Source organism: Dendropsophus ebraccatus, chromosome 6 (genome assembly GCF_027789765.1).
Source record: "Dendropsophus ebraccatus isolate aDenEbr1 chromosome 6, aDenEbr1.pat, whole genome shotgun sequence".
Lineage (NCBI taxonomy): Eukaryota > Metazoa > Chordata > Amphibia > Anura > Hylidae > Dendropsophus > Dendropsophus ebraccatus.
Genome location: NC_091459.1, coordinates 85,217,214 through 85,234,414, shown reverse-complemented (window position 1 = coordinate 85,234,414; position 17,201 = coordinate 85,217,214). Strand labels below are relative to the sequence as shown.

Here is a 17,201-nt window from a genome sequence, read left to right as displayed (position 1 = left end):
CTTACTCATTATTTTTATAATCAATATATACAAGAAAGTTCACTCACTAAGCTCATATTTCTGAAGTTGTAAAAAAGGGATTTAGAAGTATGATGTATGATTATGTTTACAGTAAGAAACATTAGTCTAAGAACATGAACATTATACATATAGATAAGTAATTCTCAACCTGTCTGATCTTAGTACTTAATAGCTTTCCCTCAGAGAAAATGTAAAATGCCTATTCTGTAGTGTTACGTTACAACATGTAGTCACTTACAGGAAACTATTACACTGTAGCACGGCCAATTGTTGCAAGTCCAAAGCCTGTGCTGTTAAAGGATACTGGATATACGCTGGAGAATATCCATTTCATTATAAGATCGTGAGCCCTTGATTAATTAAACAGTCATAGCAGTATATAGGGAACGTTTCCATGAGGAAAACGGAATTCTATTCTGAATTCATGCAACTTAATGAAACCACAATATCTCATCACAAAAGTCTGTTTAAAAGTAATATAATGTAAGAACAAAAAATTCATTACAAGTAACAACTTACCTCTACCTCTTCGGGATCTCCTTGGTGTCCACATCACAAGCCGGCTGATGGATTCTGGCTGGGTCTGGCATTTTCCCCCAAGTTGTAACATCATCACAACTCAGGGGAAAATGACTTCCGGTGGGGGTCCAGCGCCCGCTCCAGCCACTCATCGCTGTTATGGACATACTTTCAACAGTGCATTCGTATTGACTGCCTGTTCCAAATTACAAGTTGTAAAATTTATAGTGCGCACTGAGAATCAAACACCCTGACACACTGATGGTTAAGGTGGATCTCCTTTATTCAAAGATGGCAGCCAGTTTATACATCCTGGGGCATGTGTTCATCTACAAAGGCTAGTGTCAGCGTTTTATTGCAGAGGTACGAGAACAGTTATTTACGTAGAACTAGGGCATGGGGAGAGATACATTCCTAATTGTAATCAATTTCCCCCCTGCAGGCTGACGGCTTTTAGAAAACACCAGATTTTTCCTTTAAAGGGAATCTGTCTGCACCTGGGCTGGTCCCGAGGTGCTGACGGTGTAGTGAAGGTGTGTGTCCCTTACTGTGTGTGGTACCTTTCTTGTAGCCATCGGTGCAGTACATTTTCCACATTCTTACCCCTAACTTTAAATCCCAGTGCCATAGAGGAGTGGTGGTGAGGCATTTGTGCCGCACTTCGGCATGCCTCACCACCACTTCCTCCTCCTTGTTTGCCGCCCGGCCCTCCCTGGTTGATCGCAGCCCGGCCTCCTGCATCCTGGAGACATTGCTGGCAAGGGCTGTGCACCGACTTGCTAAATCGTACATGCGCCCTGGATCTGTCAGGTCCTGCGCGTTCCTGCATCTGTAATCACGCATGTACTGTAGTAGGAGGCCAGGCTGCGATTAAACAGGGAGGAGGCAAGAATGTGGAAAATCTACTGCACCGATGGCTACAAGAAAGGTACCACACACAATAAGGGACACACACCTTTACTACACTGTCAGCACCTTGGGATCAGCCCAAGTGCTGACAGATTCCCTTTAAGTTCCCTTGTGGAACAAAAATAAAGTAAGATTAGCTATAAAAAACCCTATTTTTTGTGCAAATGCAACGACCTCTTAATAATAACATACCATTTTTGCAGTTCATTCCCCCTTCAATGAAGAAACAAAGTTATGATTTTCAGAAGCATAAAACAATACTTTTTACATAATAATATGTTTTAGTGTATAAAACTTCTAAAATGTAAAGAAAAGAAATATATATGGTAGTGCCACATATGTACCACCATGTAAAAGAAGCATGAAAAAACATTTAATTAGAAATATATAATAAAAACTAACCAATAAGTTGCATGTACCCAAAAATAGCGTCATTCACAAATACAAACTAATCTGCCTGGACAATCTTTAGATCATATCAGTCTATCAGCACTGTTTTCTTTCAACGTGTTGAAAGAAACCGATCAGCCAACATCATGTATGTTGGCAGATCATTGCATTTTTAATACTATTTATTAGGACCTGTTCAGGAAAACATTCTAAATTACGAGCGGAACCCCGCCATCTGCCACCTCTGTCCATGACAAAAACTGTCCAGAGGAGGAGGTTATCTATGGTGATTTGCTACTGCTCTAGATAGTTCTTGACAGGGACAAAGGTGGCAGCAGAAAGCACTGTGTTAGACTGGAAAGAAAAATCCACTTCCTGTAGGACATACAGCAGCTGGTAAATACTGGAAGGTTTGATTTTTGTTATACATGTCATTCACAAATCTGTATAACTTTCTGGCACCATTTGGTTTGAAAACTTTTTTTCTCCGGAGTACCCCTTCAAGGTGCTTTCACACAGGCCAATCATTGGCAAGCAAGAATGTTCAATGCTGATAATCTGTCATCGATCAGCTGCTCTTTTGTGCAGCCTTTTTTTTTATTATTGTAAGTTGGCAGCACATCTTCTTGTGATAACTGGAATATGCAGCCAACTATGATGATTGAAGGAGCCTTGTAAAGGCTCTGCAGCGAATGCCAATCTAGCCCTTCTTATTGCAGCGGTGTCTGGCTATGGAAACGGGCCCTTAGGCATCCAATATCACAATTATCTGCCAATCCTCTTCTCCATTCACTACTGTATGACATCTACTAGACCAGCAAAGTGGGGAATCATAAGTTTAAAGGCCCTATTACACACACAGATTCATCTGAAAGATTACGTGCAATAGGGCTTTTAGCAAACATAGAACCTAAGCACAATCAAAACAGACTGGACCAAAAGCAAGGACCATGCTACAAACACACAGATATGCATCAAAGAACAGAAGACAGAGGACTCAAGAACAATGCCACTCAGTGCAAAACAATGCCTATAAGAAGCACTATTTTGCTTGAGGTTTATCCGTTACATACAGATGCTATACAATACAGAAAAAAAGAAACATATGTTATACATTACACCCATTGTAAAAAAAGAAATCCACACATTTACTCATAAGACCATTAAATTATCAAGAACGAGGACAAAGATACACCATTATCACCTTCAGCTTGGAATAAGAGTCTCTTTGTTGTCCATAGCAATCAATCACAAGATTTCATTTCTTATACTGGTAACATGAAAGCTGAACTCTGGTTTCTATGAGCTCTGTCTTACTATAGGACAACAATAAATCTCCCACAATGATTCTGACAGTATCAGTACTAAATAAATGACATTTATGTTCAGTACCTTGAAGGATGCTCTTTATGATGGTCTCAGTGTGATCCACCAGTAGATCTGCTTTGGCAATAGCTACAAGGGAAATGTAACTGGACATATTTCTGCACAGTTCCTTATTTCCTCTCTGGAGGAATCTTATTGCGACTGGAACAGCGAGTGACATGATCGAGGGTCTGTTGTAGTTCTGCAAATGTAAAATATTCATATAATGTAAGCAGTCAAAAAATATCATACTGGACAAGACAGTTACTTTAATGGAAATGCTTCCTGAACAATAGGCACTTCTGGGTTTTTTTTTTAACCAAATTTTTATTGGCACAAGTAATAATGTACAATATGAACAGTACTACGATAGATATGAAAAGTCCATAATTTGAACTGTCCTTAGTGCAAAATACAGTTTTAGGCTATGTTCACACTACGTAAATCTATGGCCGTAGCTCTCGCCGCAGAACTACAGCCGTAGATTTGCGGGGTGGAACATAGCATTGTTTGCTATGGGATCCCGGCCGGAGCATACACACATCGTATACACTCCGTCCGGTTCCCATGCGGCGCCGCAAACAACTGACAGGTCCATTATTTGCAAACGGAATTCAATGAATTCCGTCCGCAGAAGGACCTGTCAGTTCACACAGTGAAGCGAGCGGCTCTGGTCGCTTGCTTCACTGTGGGCTATGGGAAGCTCTGATGCGGGCGCGTGCTGATGCGCCTGCATCAGACCTCCACGGGGGAAAGATCATCCGGCCAGAACTTAAGTACCGGCCGTGATGATCCGGGCTGATCCGGTCTCATCATAGCCTCAACATAGCCTAACACTGGCTGTGTGCCCTTTTTTTCTTTTTTCTTAACATCGTCGTCAACCTCTGTAAATCTTGCTGCCTAAGTCACATAAAATATCATAAATGTGGAACCAATAACAGTCAACAAAAAACACAAAAAAGCCAAAGAGATCCCCCCCATCCATCCTACATGTCAGGTAAGTTTCAGTGGACCGAATGTACCCTTCAAGTCTTCTTTACAATAACATTCGGTCCATCTGAAGGGACCCATGAGGTGTTTGATCTCTTCTGTTGAGAAGGTGTTAACAAAAAAGGGCCGCCGTTTTGCAAAAAACCTTTCGTGGACTGTTCCTTATTAAGTAGTGTATATTTTATCCATATTTAACCCTTAGAGGACCCGGCCAATTTCAATTTTTGCGTTTTCATTTTTCCTCCTTGTGCTTAAAAGGCCATTGCACTTGCATTTTTTTCACCTAGAAACCCACATGAGCCCTTATTTTTTGCGCTACTAATTTTACTGTGCAATGACAGGATGAATTTTTTCATAAAGTACACTGCGAAACCAGAAAAAAATTCAAAAAGTGGTGAAATAGAAAAAAAACGCATTTCTTTTATTTTTATTTTTTTTTTGTTTTTATTACAATTTTTCTGGATTTGATGCGACCAAAAATGCGCAATTTTGCACTTTGGGATTTTTTCGCGCTTACGCTGTTTACCGTGCGAGATCGGGAATTGGATTAATTAATAGTTCGGGTGATTACGCACACTGCGATGCCAAACATGTTTATTTATTTATTTTTATTTATAACATGGGAAAAGGGGGTGATTCTGACTTTTATTAGGGGGACGGGGCTTTTTACTAATAACAACACTTTTATTTTTACTGATCTCTCATTAAGATCTATGCTGAATAGATATGCAGCATAGATCGATGAGATAGGCAATCGAGTGCCGAGCCGGGATCAGCGCCATTACGGCGCTGACCCCGGACGGGGTAAGATGTGTGGATCGCTCCTCCCCACTAGACACCAGGGAACAGCTGCATCAAGTAATCGGATGCAGCTGTCAACTTTGACAGCTGCATCCGATTACTTTATTAGCGGGTACGCCGATCGAATCGTGCCCGCTAATAGCTGTGGTCCTGGGCTTTGAGTGGCAACCGGGACCGCGGCGGTTCAGAGCGCGGCCCCGCTCTGAACGCGTGGAGGTGGCCCTGGACGTACGGGTACGTCAAGGGTCGCCTAGGGGTTAATAAATGCTTTAAGGTATCGCTAATTCCCTGTATCGTAGGGACTGTATCTTTTAACCAGTGCCTTAGCAGGCATTTAACCACTTTTAGAAGAGCGTTATGGATGCCCTTATTAGCTACCAGAGGTGGATCAGGATCATCCGTCTGTTAACAAGTGCAGTGAAATAAACAGCTGATGGGGTCTATCTTAATATTCCTGCGCCTTATATGTTTTAAAAATTCCCCCGCCTCAAGCCACACTGCAGTGACTGAAGGACATGTCCATAAGGCATAGAATAAATCAGCTTTGGGGGTTTTACATTTAGGACAGTGGTGTAAATAATGTGCAGGAGCTTCCTTAAAAGTAAATTAAAAGCATGTATAGCTTTGTGAATAAGTCGGATATGCATCACCCTTACCCTCTCAATAGATTGGTGTACCAGCCATAAACCTTTATGTGTGCAAGGTTGTGCTCCAAAGGTAAGTGGGAAAACCATTCAGTGTTCCATATCTATTCCCGGACATGTCTAAACAGTGATGCTAGCTTGTACAATCTGATGTCAGGTATTCTGTAGACCGCCACTAGCTTTTAGAAGACAGAGTTCACGGTACACTAGCCGCGGCTGTTTGTCTTGCCACAAAAATTTTACAAATGCTGACTGCAGATGTCTGACATTTATACGACGTAACAGAAGGGGGATTGTTTGTAAGGGGGTATAGTAATCTTGGGAAACTCACCATTTTGAGCAAATGAGCTCTTACAGTGAGAAACAATGGTAAGTTCTGCCAGTGCTCCAATTCTTTAATTATCTTATTTATAAGCGGGTGTAATTTAGTCTGTAAAGGGAATGAGGGTATTTACCTATTTTTATCCCAAATATGTGAGATACGTAGGCACTAACTCTACTCCTGGAGAAAAGGTGTAGGTGTGTGTGTGTGTGGGGGGGGGGGGGGGGCATTTTGTAGGGTTAATCTCACAACTCGAAAAAGACTCATAGTGAGCAAAAGTAGACAATACCTGGTTAAAGTCGGGAATGGGAATTTAAAAAAAAGCAGTACATCGTCTGCAAAGCAGGTAAGATGGACCTCCATTTTGCCCACCCAGATCCCCTCTTAAACTGATGAGGAGAGAAGGTGGCATGCCAACGGTTTAAGTGCTAGATCAAATAGGAGAAGGGACAGCGGGCAACCCTGTCGGCACTTCTCTTTCATTCAATATATTTATCCACCCTACCAAGGCCCCCCACAAAGCACCAGTCCTCTTCTAGCTAAATGCACAGGAGAGGGAAGGGAACCATGGTAAGCAAACCTGGTCAGAAATGGTAAAGTCAGAGACGAAATCAGAAGCAAAACCTGTAGTCAGTATCCAGAGTTAGGAGATAACATCAGGGACAAAGTCAGAACTATACCAGAACCAGCAGGGAATGTGAGAACCAAGCAAACAAGCCAGGGGTTGTCGGCACCAGGCCTGAATGGCTTGGCATCCTTGCTCCCTTATAGTCTAACCAACCCTGCTGTCATAAGGGCTATAGCTATAAGAAAGGAAAAAAGAAAAAATTGCCAAAATCCTTGGAAACACCAACGCTGTCTTCACAAGTCATGGGACCAAACTTTTAGGTGAAAGAAATAAAAAGCGTTTATTTCAGATAGTACAAATATAACGCGTTTCCAGAGCCTAAGCTCTCTTCATCAGATACAGTCAGGGCCGTATCTGCCACTAGGCACCTGTGGTCTGGTGCCTAGGGCGGCACCCTGTAGTGGGCGGCACCTTCAGAGGAAGAAAAAAAAATAGTAAAAATTCCCCCCCCCATGATCGTCAGTGGGAGTGGGCGGGGCCATGATCGAGGGGGCGGAGTCACGATCGCGGGCGGGAGAGGGTGTGGAGCGCTCCCTGCTGTCAGCTCCTTGCTTCAGTGATGGAGCTTGCAGCGCAGCTCCCAACTTTCCTGCTCCACTACTGAAGCAAGGAGCTGTGAGAGCTGCCCCCTGCTGCCCTGGATGAGAAGATGGAGCGCCCCCTCCTGCCTGGCCTGAAGGAGGCCACCACCACCATCTGGCCTCACCTGGGTAAGGAAAATGGGGGGGGGGGGGGGGGGTCGCGGGTGTAAGGGGGAGGGACCAAAGTTGTGGGGGCGGAGCCTCATGGGGCTAAGGGCATCCACTAGGCAATGAGCAGAATCTTGGTGGGATCTTTATACAGTATCCCCTCTCCCCTGCACCATGGCCTAGTAAGCAGTATGGTTAAGGGAAGGTGATCCTGTACACACACCCCCCTCACCCATGTACTGTTCAGGGCCTGGTGATCATATATACAGGGGGGGGGGGCTCTGTATAGGCACCAGGCCCTGAACAGTACATGGATGAGAGGGGTGAGGATGAGGAGGGGTGGAGGCATGGGGTGTACAGGATCCTCTACCTCTTCTCTGTATACTCAGGTCACAAAACTAGCCTCCAGCCTCCCTGGCATAATGGGAGTCTACGGGAGGCTCGGGCTGCCCGAGCCTCCCATAGATTCCTATTATGTCAAGGAGGCTGGTGGCATTCCACGGCGGACAATTCCGCTAGTTTTGCTATGTGTGAACGTAGCCTTAAAGCATCTTGTAGTCAGTATGATGGAGGTCGCCCAGCTTTCTTAGCATCCTGTATGTCAGTGTATTGGAGGTCACCCAGCTTTCCCAGCATCCTGTATGTCAGTGTAATGGAGGTCACCCAGCTTTCCCAGCATCCTGTATGTCAGTGTATAATGGAGGTCACTCAGCTTTCCCAGCATCCTGTAGTCAGTATGATGGAGGTCACACAGCTTTCCTAGTATATTATACTTAGTATGATGGAGGTCACCCAGCTTTCCCAGCATCTTGTAGTCAGTATAATGGAGGTTACACAGCTTTCCAGCATCTTGTATAGTAGTAAGTATAATGGCGGTCACCCAGCTTTCCCAGCATCTTGTAGTCAGTATGATGGAGGTCACCCAGCTTTCCTTGCATCTTATATTCAGTATGAGGGAGGTCACCCAGCTTTCCTTGCATCTTATACTCAGTATGATGGGGGTCACCCAGCTTTCCCACCATCTTATACTCAGTATGATATGGTCACCCAGCTTTCCTAGCATCTTGTAGTCGGTATGATGAAGGTCGCCCAGCTTTCCCAGTATCTTATACTTAGTGTGATGGAGGTCACCCAGCTTTCCCAGTATCTTATACTCAGTGTGATGGAGGTCACCCAGTTTTCCTAGAATCTTGTAGTCAGTATAATGGAGGTCACCCAGCTTTCCCAGCATCTTATACTCAATATGATAGAGAGATCCCGCCTTCGTGGCATCTCATACTGAGTATGATGGAGATCACTCAGCTTTCCCAGTATCTTATACTCAGTATGATGGAGGTCACTCAAAACAAGATTTTGGGGGGTTTTTTTGCGGGGGGGGGGGGGGGGGCATCACTCAAAGGTGCCTAGGGCAGCATGTACTCCAAATACAGGCCTGGATACAGTGCATGGGATACAGTAACAAACAGGGGATATAAGTAGGTGGAAAAAGGGCTACTCCATACTAGCTTGCAGTCGTCGGCACCAGGACCATTTGGACTCTACATCGGTACCCCATTTCAGGGGTGATATGTATTAAGCCCAAGGGGCTACAAGGTGAGCCTCCTACTTACCTCACCTTCCTTCTTCCTTACTATACGGTATCACACGAGGCGCCGCCTCTCGCCTGTTCCCTTTTTTTTCTGTACTATATAGCTATAAGAACAGTGACACCAAAGGGGGGTCACAAGGAAGAGACCAGAGCATTTTCTGGACCATGGCGAGGTAAGTATCTTCCTTTAAATTGCAAACAAACCAGTTTAATGGTGATCATAGACAGATGTCTAATTGATAGCAAAGGTTAGTGAGATGCCTGGCCTGGGGTCTTGTTTTTTTGTTGTATATGGGATGTATCAGGCACATTGTACAGAGATTATCCAACACAAATCTTTATGTATGATTCCAAGGATCTCCCACAAATTCCATCTTCCCATCATCATATTTGTTCATATTACTTTCTCTGCCCGAAACTCTTCCCCCTCTAAGCTGCACACCCAGGGTAGTAAAGAGCTACAGCAATACATTCAAGTGGTCAAGCATCCTATTATCAGTTATATCTGTCTCCAGGGTGTGGAATATATTGCTCTACCATTTGCCAAGTGTCCAGCTAACAGGGAACATTGACCTGACCGTCTTTTTATAAGACCCATCTCAAGGGAACCAGAAAAGCAAGCAATGATGATGATGTTTTTGTTGGTGGGATTATCATTTTATTAAATATATAGTATCACAGGTCAGCAGAGGAAACATAATATTAGCATACAGCAATGTTAGCAAGAGGGATTACTTTGCAACATCCTGTCTTTTACAAAAATGATTGCAAAATGTATCAGCTGTCCTGCAGTATAAAGTACCAACAGATCTGGGTCCTAAAGTTCAATGGACCTCAGGCATACTGTATGTGACCTGGGCTTCTCCATCATTCAATCCTAACTCCATGTAGTACCATACAAGAAATAAAGTGAACATATGGTCAGCTCACCTCTTGAATTGCCTGACAGCTTGGGGGAGATTTATGAAGGGGTGCAAATATACACCTGGTGTAAACTGCCCACTGCAACCAATTACAGCTCCTCTTATATTTTCCCAGAGCTGAAAGCTGAGCTGTGATTGGTTGCTGTGGGCAGTTTACACCAGGTGTATATTTACACCCTTTCATAAATCTCCACCCTTGTGTTCATTCAAAGGAGGGTGCACAGGATGTAGGGGATGGCTTTTTGCTTTAGTCCAGAGGTAACTAAAAAGGTAGTAATCCGGCACTCCAGGCAATAGGAATATATAACATTTAAATACTTTATTGCATATCAAAAAAAGTGATTAAAAAAGGATCCACAATGGAGACAGTTCTGCCAATGTGTTTCACGCTATGTGCGCTTAGTCATGGTAAGCACCTGATAAAGTGCATGTAGCGTGAAACAGTCTCCAATGTGGAGCCTTTTTCAATCACTTTTTTATGTGCAATAAAGTACTTTATATATTCCTACTGCCTGGAGTGCCGGATTACTGCACTTTTTAATTACCTTAAGTCCATGTAGTATTGCAGTAGATAAGCATACAAACAACTATAGCTGCATTCTTCCAGAAACAGTATAACAGGTGTCCATAGGCTGTATCTGATGTTGCAGCTCACTTCTATTGATGAGAATGGTTCTCGCAGACAGATGCAACACTGAATTTTGAGGAAAGCAGCTATGTGTTTCTAATCCAGGTGAACCCCTTTCAACTAGGGCTACAACTAGACTTTTTATTGCACACTCAGTTCTATGATTAGAAATTTCACAGTAATTTTAAAGGTTGGTTATCTACATATACACTCAGAATGTAATCCGAAGGCTGAGGAAACCATGCCCTTATTCTCCTCCAATATCCGTGCAATGTTGTCGATAATCTGGGAAACATTGTGTGGCTACTGGGGGGGGGAGACTGGAGAGCATGGTTTCCACAGTCTTCGGATCACATTAATGAGTGGAAAAAAGGCGGATGTCTCGTAATATAGACGGATGCTAATAACGATCATGATCATTATTTGTGGCTGTCAATATTACGAGACGGCCGACTTCCCCTGCTATTATACTGTAGTAGGAAAACAACCCAAGGCTGCATTCACACGTCTGTAAAATCTTTTGAATGGTCCCTTTCACACTTCTGCACTTATCACAGGGCTGTGATCCATGCTGCAAAAAAAAAAAAAACCTGACAGGGCCTAGTACAGACCCCAATTGCAGCATGTTTTACCATTTAATAATGTAACGATCAAAACTTTTGACAGTGCACTATGACATTGCACATTTAACCTAATGGGATTTGCTGACTAGATTAAATAATACAATTCTCCAAACTATCTGTGGAAATATTATAGAAATTCCCATACTCACTTGTAGAATACAGCTCATTATATCGGATGCAATCTTTGCATGAGGAGTGTCTTCATCTTTCATTGCTGGTTTTAGATTATGCTCCAGACATGACTCCCACAATGACACCAGAGCCTTCCCATGCTTCTCAATAGAATCGGTCTCTCTGATGGCTGTTGTGATGCGTGTGATACAAATCTCTACAACAGCTTGATCATTGTCATTGCTCTGGTAATCCTGTAACATGCATGCATTTTAATAAATAGTTGCATTAAATAACTGGCTAGTGACAGAACTGCTAATTGGAGTCTCTGATAACAGCCTAATATGTAGTACCACACACCCTCTTTTTATGGTTGATAGACGGCAGTTAGAGATGAGCGAACCAGGTTCGGGTCCGAGTCGATCCGAACCCGAACGTTCGGCATTTGATTAGCTGGGGCTGCTGAACTTGGATAAAGCTCTAAGGTTGTCTGGAAAACATGGATACAGCCAATGACTATATCCATGTTTTCCACATAGCCTTAGGGCTTTATCCAACTTCAGCAGCCACCGCTAATCAAATGCCGAAAGTTCGGGTTCAGATGGACTCGAGCATGCTCGAGGTTCGCTCATCTCTAACGGCAGTCTTTTAACATGGCTGTTACTTTGAATCCAGGTAACGGTGGTTATTTTCCTATAAAAAGAAAGTCTTATTGACTTCCAATGTAAGGCTATTTTCCCACTAGGTAAAAATGATGGCCGTTTTTCTTGGACAGCCATCATTTCACAAAAAATACCGTCATCATTTTTACCTAGTGGGAACATAGCCTTAATCTTAGCAATTTCGTCTAAGGAGCTATAAGTAAAGTGACTATCAGTTCAGTATCAACATAACACATTACATAGTACAGACCAGTAGTTCACATATCATGTTTCAATGCTGACCTCTAGTGGTGCAAAAGGAAAAATACTCCATGACCCAAGTGCAGCCAAGTATGTCATACTAAACTAAGATGTGTTACTTATTGTAAACTGCATAATCTCAAACCACGATGGAAAAGTATAGGGTTAAATGACAGACTTAGCTCTGCCTCAGTGTATTGGCTCTGTACACAAAAGGTTGAGGATACAACTGCCCACACCTTCAAAGCAAACAAGTCTGCTTGTCATAAAATGTCCTTTACATTTACAGTGAATATAGTTACAGTACCTGTAGATGCGTCTTCAGGATTCACAAAAGAAATGCTATCTTAGCTAATAGAAATCTGTTCTTTGCTACACAATGTTGGGATGAGCACATTTATTTTAAGCAATAAGCAACTTTTATGCCACACTGCACCCGACATCCCATCGTAGAGTATTTCTCAAAGATATCTTGGTAATAGAGAATATAGCAAAGGCGGCATTCACCAGTATCGGTAAAAGATGCTTTATTGGGACAGTAAAGGCATCAGCAAAGGGTGCTTTCCACAAAAATTAAAGAGCGACGGACGTTTCACATATAAAACTCTTCTTCTCAGCTTTTTTGTGGAAAGCACCCTTTGCTGATGCCTTTACTGTCCCAATAAAGCATCTTTTACCCATACTGGTGAGTGCCGCCTTCGCTATATTCTCTATTGCCAAGATATTGCTGGACTTGTTTATTCAGGGGTTATTCAGCACTACAAAAACATGGCCACTTTCCCCCTACTGTTGTCTCCAGTTTGGGTGGGGTTTTGAAACTCAGTTCCATTGAAGTAAATGGAGCTTAATTGCAAACCGCACCTGAACTGGAGACAACAGTAGGGGGAAAAGTGGCCATGTTTTTGTAGTGCTGGATAACCCCTTTAAGCAGAGCACCACAAGTGGTGAAGTGTTATTACATATGGGAGAGTCATGCTGTCATGCGTCTTCGTGTGGGTTCCTGTGCTGAGACGGTGCCGACAGTTTGCCTTTTATAACTATATTATTTCTCAAAGATTAAATTAATGGTGGACAGTCCTGTTGTACTTAAATTAAACACAACACCCTACAGAATAAAGTATGGAAAAACATTCATTCTGGCAACAGCATTAAGGTCTCCTCCAGTTATTTATTCATCGTAAAACCACATCCACAGCATATAAGACAGTATATATAGTATGAATTATTTGGCCTGGAAAACTGATAGCCATGAAAACTACATAATGCATTTCAACTTGGCTGGTGTCATACATGTTTTTTTAGGGGGCTTTTTTGCTAGCAATCTTTTGCGTCTACAATGGTGTGGCCAAACATTCGCTGTGAGTAAGGGCCAGTTCACACAGAGTAAAAGAGGTGGGAATCCGCAACGGAACTGTCCGCCACAGAATTGCACCAGCCTCGGTGTCATACCAGCTGTCTATGGGATCCCTCACACTCCTCCTCTCTCTGCTCCTCTCCGCTCAACGAATTGACATGTCGTGTAATTCGCAACAAAAAATTTACATTTTTAGAGGCCTTTTAGAGAATGATAACAGTGGGTCTCACTGCTGACACCCGGTCTGATCAGAAGATATAGCCGTGTATCCACTTCCCAGCTGGCTGACAATATTTTTCAATGTAAGTCTATGAGAAAATATTGATGAAATGCTGCCGCAATCTCTCCATAGCTATATCTTCTGATAAGGGCGGTTCTCACCTGCTGTGATCTGTAAAAAGTTATTTGTAGTGATAGGTACCTTTTAGGGTCTCTACTTTTTTCCAGTTTTCTTTTTATTTCTTACCCCAAAAAGGCCTCTAAAAATGGTGTGATCTCTCTGTGGCCATATCTTCTGATCAGAGCCGGTCTCAGAGACCCACTGTGATTAATACATTTTGAAATGTCTTATGATGTCAAAAGTTATTAGTAGTGACAGTTCCTATTTAAAGTATTACTTCTAGAACAGCAGAATGCCTCTTAGTCCACTACCACTATGAGAAATCAGCTCTATTGTCCATTCATAATTTTCACAGTAGAAATAGTCCCATTTTGTTAAAGGGAATCAGTCAGCTCCCGGGCCCTACCTGAGGTGCTGACAGTGTGCTGTAGCTGGCAGTCCCCTAGTGAGCATGGTGCCTTTTGGTAATTTTCAGTGCTACGGATTACACACAATCTCACATCTACTACTGTACTGAAGAGGCAAAGAGGAGTTATTTGTGCCACACTCTGGCACACCTCACCACTCTTTCCTCTTTCCTCCTCTTTATGATTAATTAATTCTGCTCGGCCTCCTGCTCGCTCAACTGTCAGCCAGTCTCCATGATTGCAGATCAGTCCTCTGTAGGCAGTTTATGTCTGAGGGTGCCTTTCCATGTAACGACTCTTAGCGGAAATCTCACTGCAGGTTTTGCAGTGACATCCGCTACAAGCTAAGGTCCTGGCAGGCCCCTGTCACTACATACTTTAAAATTGTTTTACAATAACAGTAATTATTTGCCATTAAGTAGCTGCTATCCACTCAATTTCAAAAGTATGTGAACATAGCCTTTCTGTGAGTTAAATCAACTCCTGGTTTTGGTTGCAAAATACTGAGTAAAAATACTGTGTGTGAACAAAGCCTTAACAGTGATACAATAATAAGGAAAAAAACTAAGACTTCACTTTCATGTCCATCAGGGGATTTGAACCAAAGACCAAACTGCTGGCAGGTCACTATACAGGTGAGTTACCCCTAGACCACAGCTCCAACACATTTAAAGTCAGAGATTCAACTATATCTGAATGTTTCTTTCAGACATAAACTGCTTACAGAGGACTGATCTGCACTGGCTGACAACTGAGTGAGCAGGAGGCCGGGCAGCCTTGATTATTCATGAAGAAGAGGGAGGAGGAAGGAGTGGTGATGCGTGGAAGAGTGTGGCACAAACAATTCCCCTTTGCCTTTTCAGTACACTAGGAGATGTGCGATTGTGCATGGAAAATTACCGAAAGGCACCATGCTCACTAGGGGACTGCCAGCTACAGCATACTGTCAGTACCTTAGGTAGGGCCCGGGAGCTGACAGGAGCTAAAGGATTAATTTGTGAAATGTTTCCCTACTTTTTTCTGATGAGACCTGATTCCATTTTGCACAAAATCTCATGGCTGTAAATATATTCACCAGCGACTTGGATTAAAGGGAATTTTTTTTTTTTTTTACAGATTAGGGTCAAACACTTTGTCGTCTTCTTTTTACTAGTTTTGTTACTATTTTCTGGTTGTAATTTTTTTTGTACATTATTTTTGCCATACTACCCAAGCTTTCTCCATGATCTAGGCATGCTCTTTGACCTGTTCAGAGGTCATTGTAAATGGCCTAACCTACTGTTATCTATATACCAGTGTCACTTTTTACTTAAATCCTGCCCGTGGTAATAACGCAGAAAACACAGAAAAGTGATCTTTTCAGAACAGAGAGAACAGCTTATTATTAGACCTAGTAGTAAGAATAAAAACAGCAAGACCTGGGTTTATTTTAAAATATATAGTATATTGGAAACTGTAAAAAAAAATTCTTTTAATATATTTTAAACATAAAAAGTTAAGCGGTAGGTAATTTTCTGATGACACATTCCCTTTAATGCTATAAAAATATTTTACTCACCGTGGACGACGATATTAGCTTTATCTGATTTAGAGCTTCGGACAGGCTGCTTTCAATCTCATAATCATCTAAGGAGAATAAATCCCCAGCTCTAGATAAATCTTTCTGTTCCAATACCAACTGGAACAAATGGTGCATGGCTGTTACTTACTCCATAGACAGGCCTACATCCATTCATTCACTAATAGATAATGAACATCCTCTGTCTTCTTCACTCTGTGACAAAGATATAAAATAATGCAATTAGTAACAGTGAAAACAGAGCTATGCATGATACAGTCATGTGCATGAGGCCGTACTGAGTTCCCACTGCTTTTGAGACTGTACCTTTAAGTTCTGTCTATAAACTCACTGCAATATTAGTATAGCATAGAACTTTGCATAGAGTATAGAACTCTGCTGACTATTTCCTTGCAACATTTTTTGTTAAGGTTGAGTATTTTCTGCTTTGTATATTACATTAAAGGAAGTTTAATGTTTAATTTTGAAGAGTATTTTGCTAGTAGTTCAGTTGTAGGAGAAAGATTTTTCTGTTTTTAGTTCTCTTAAACATTAACTTTTTCAACTACTTCAATATTTCCAGTGGAAAAATTATCATGTGTTACTTTAAAGTGCCAACAGGTGATACGTGTAATGTTCATCAGATGAAATGACATTGGGTAATGCTGCGTTTACACGGAACGATTATTGTGCGAATTTGCACGATAACGTTCAAATTTGAATGATAATCGTACGTGTAAATGATGCGAACGATTAAACAACGAGCGAGAAATTGTTCATTTTGATCTTTGAACATGTTCTCAAATCGTCGTTGATCGTTCGCAAACAATATGCAGATTGTTCGCCGATTTAACCCATGTGTGAGATAGGCTTAAGCGATCGCAAGACGAATTTTCTGTACGATATATCGTACCGTCTAAACGTTGATCGTTATGAATAAAAATCATTACTCCGACATTGTTAATCGTGCGATCGGGCGAATTATCGTTTCGTGTAAACGCAGCATAAGAATGAACCAGAGGTAAATGTCATTTTACAGATATAGCACAGGACATAGAACCTGTTGAAGCTAGAAATAAATGCCAAAACTCAGAATGTTTCCTTTAAACACATACATATAGTTTAGTGAACAATACATTGGATCACATGCAGTACACAGAGCAAGTGTCGGGAAGGTTTTACAAATTAAACAAGGTGCCTACTTTGTGTACACAAATTTAACTCATAAAATAGATAATACTTTAACACATCCAAAGTGAGTATATAAATATAGAACAGTATAATATTTTGCACATATATACAGTACCAGCATCAAGCTCACTACATGCAGTACCAGTACCAAGCTCATAAAGTAAATACAGTTTGAGCCCTTAAAATTTTTCATATTTCTGCATAGATTTAACCTAAAGAAAACCAAAAAATAAGTCACAAATATTAGAAAATGATCCAACATCCCATATCTGTTAGTGGCAAAAGTATGTGAACATTT

The 17,201-nt window shown here is 41.9% G+C and overlaps 1 protein-coding gene across 1 annotated transcript in view; it reads right to left on the bottom strand.

Moving 5' to 3' along the window:
* VEPH1 (ventricular zone expressed PH domain containing 1) overlaps positions 1-15,860 on the bottom strand; it is a 219,614-nt gene extending 203,754 nt beyond the window's left edge. Inside the window, exons 1-3 of the mRNA XM_069973855.1 lie at positions 15,713-15,860; positions 11,190-11,405; positions 3,232-3,406 (exon numbers count right to left, since the gene is read on the bottom strand). Of these exons, the coding sequence (XP_069829956.1) occupies positions 3,232-3,406; positions 11,190-11,405; positions 15,713-15,850 (529 nt within the window). The 5' untranslated portion in view covers positions 15,851-15,860. The remainder of the gene's footprint in view (positions 1-3,231; positions 3,407-11,189; positions 11,406-15,712) is intronic.
* Between the last annotated feature and the right edge of the window lie 1,341 nt (positions 15,861-17,201).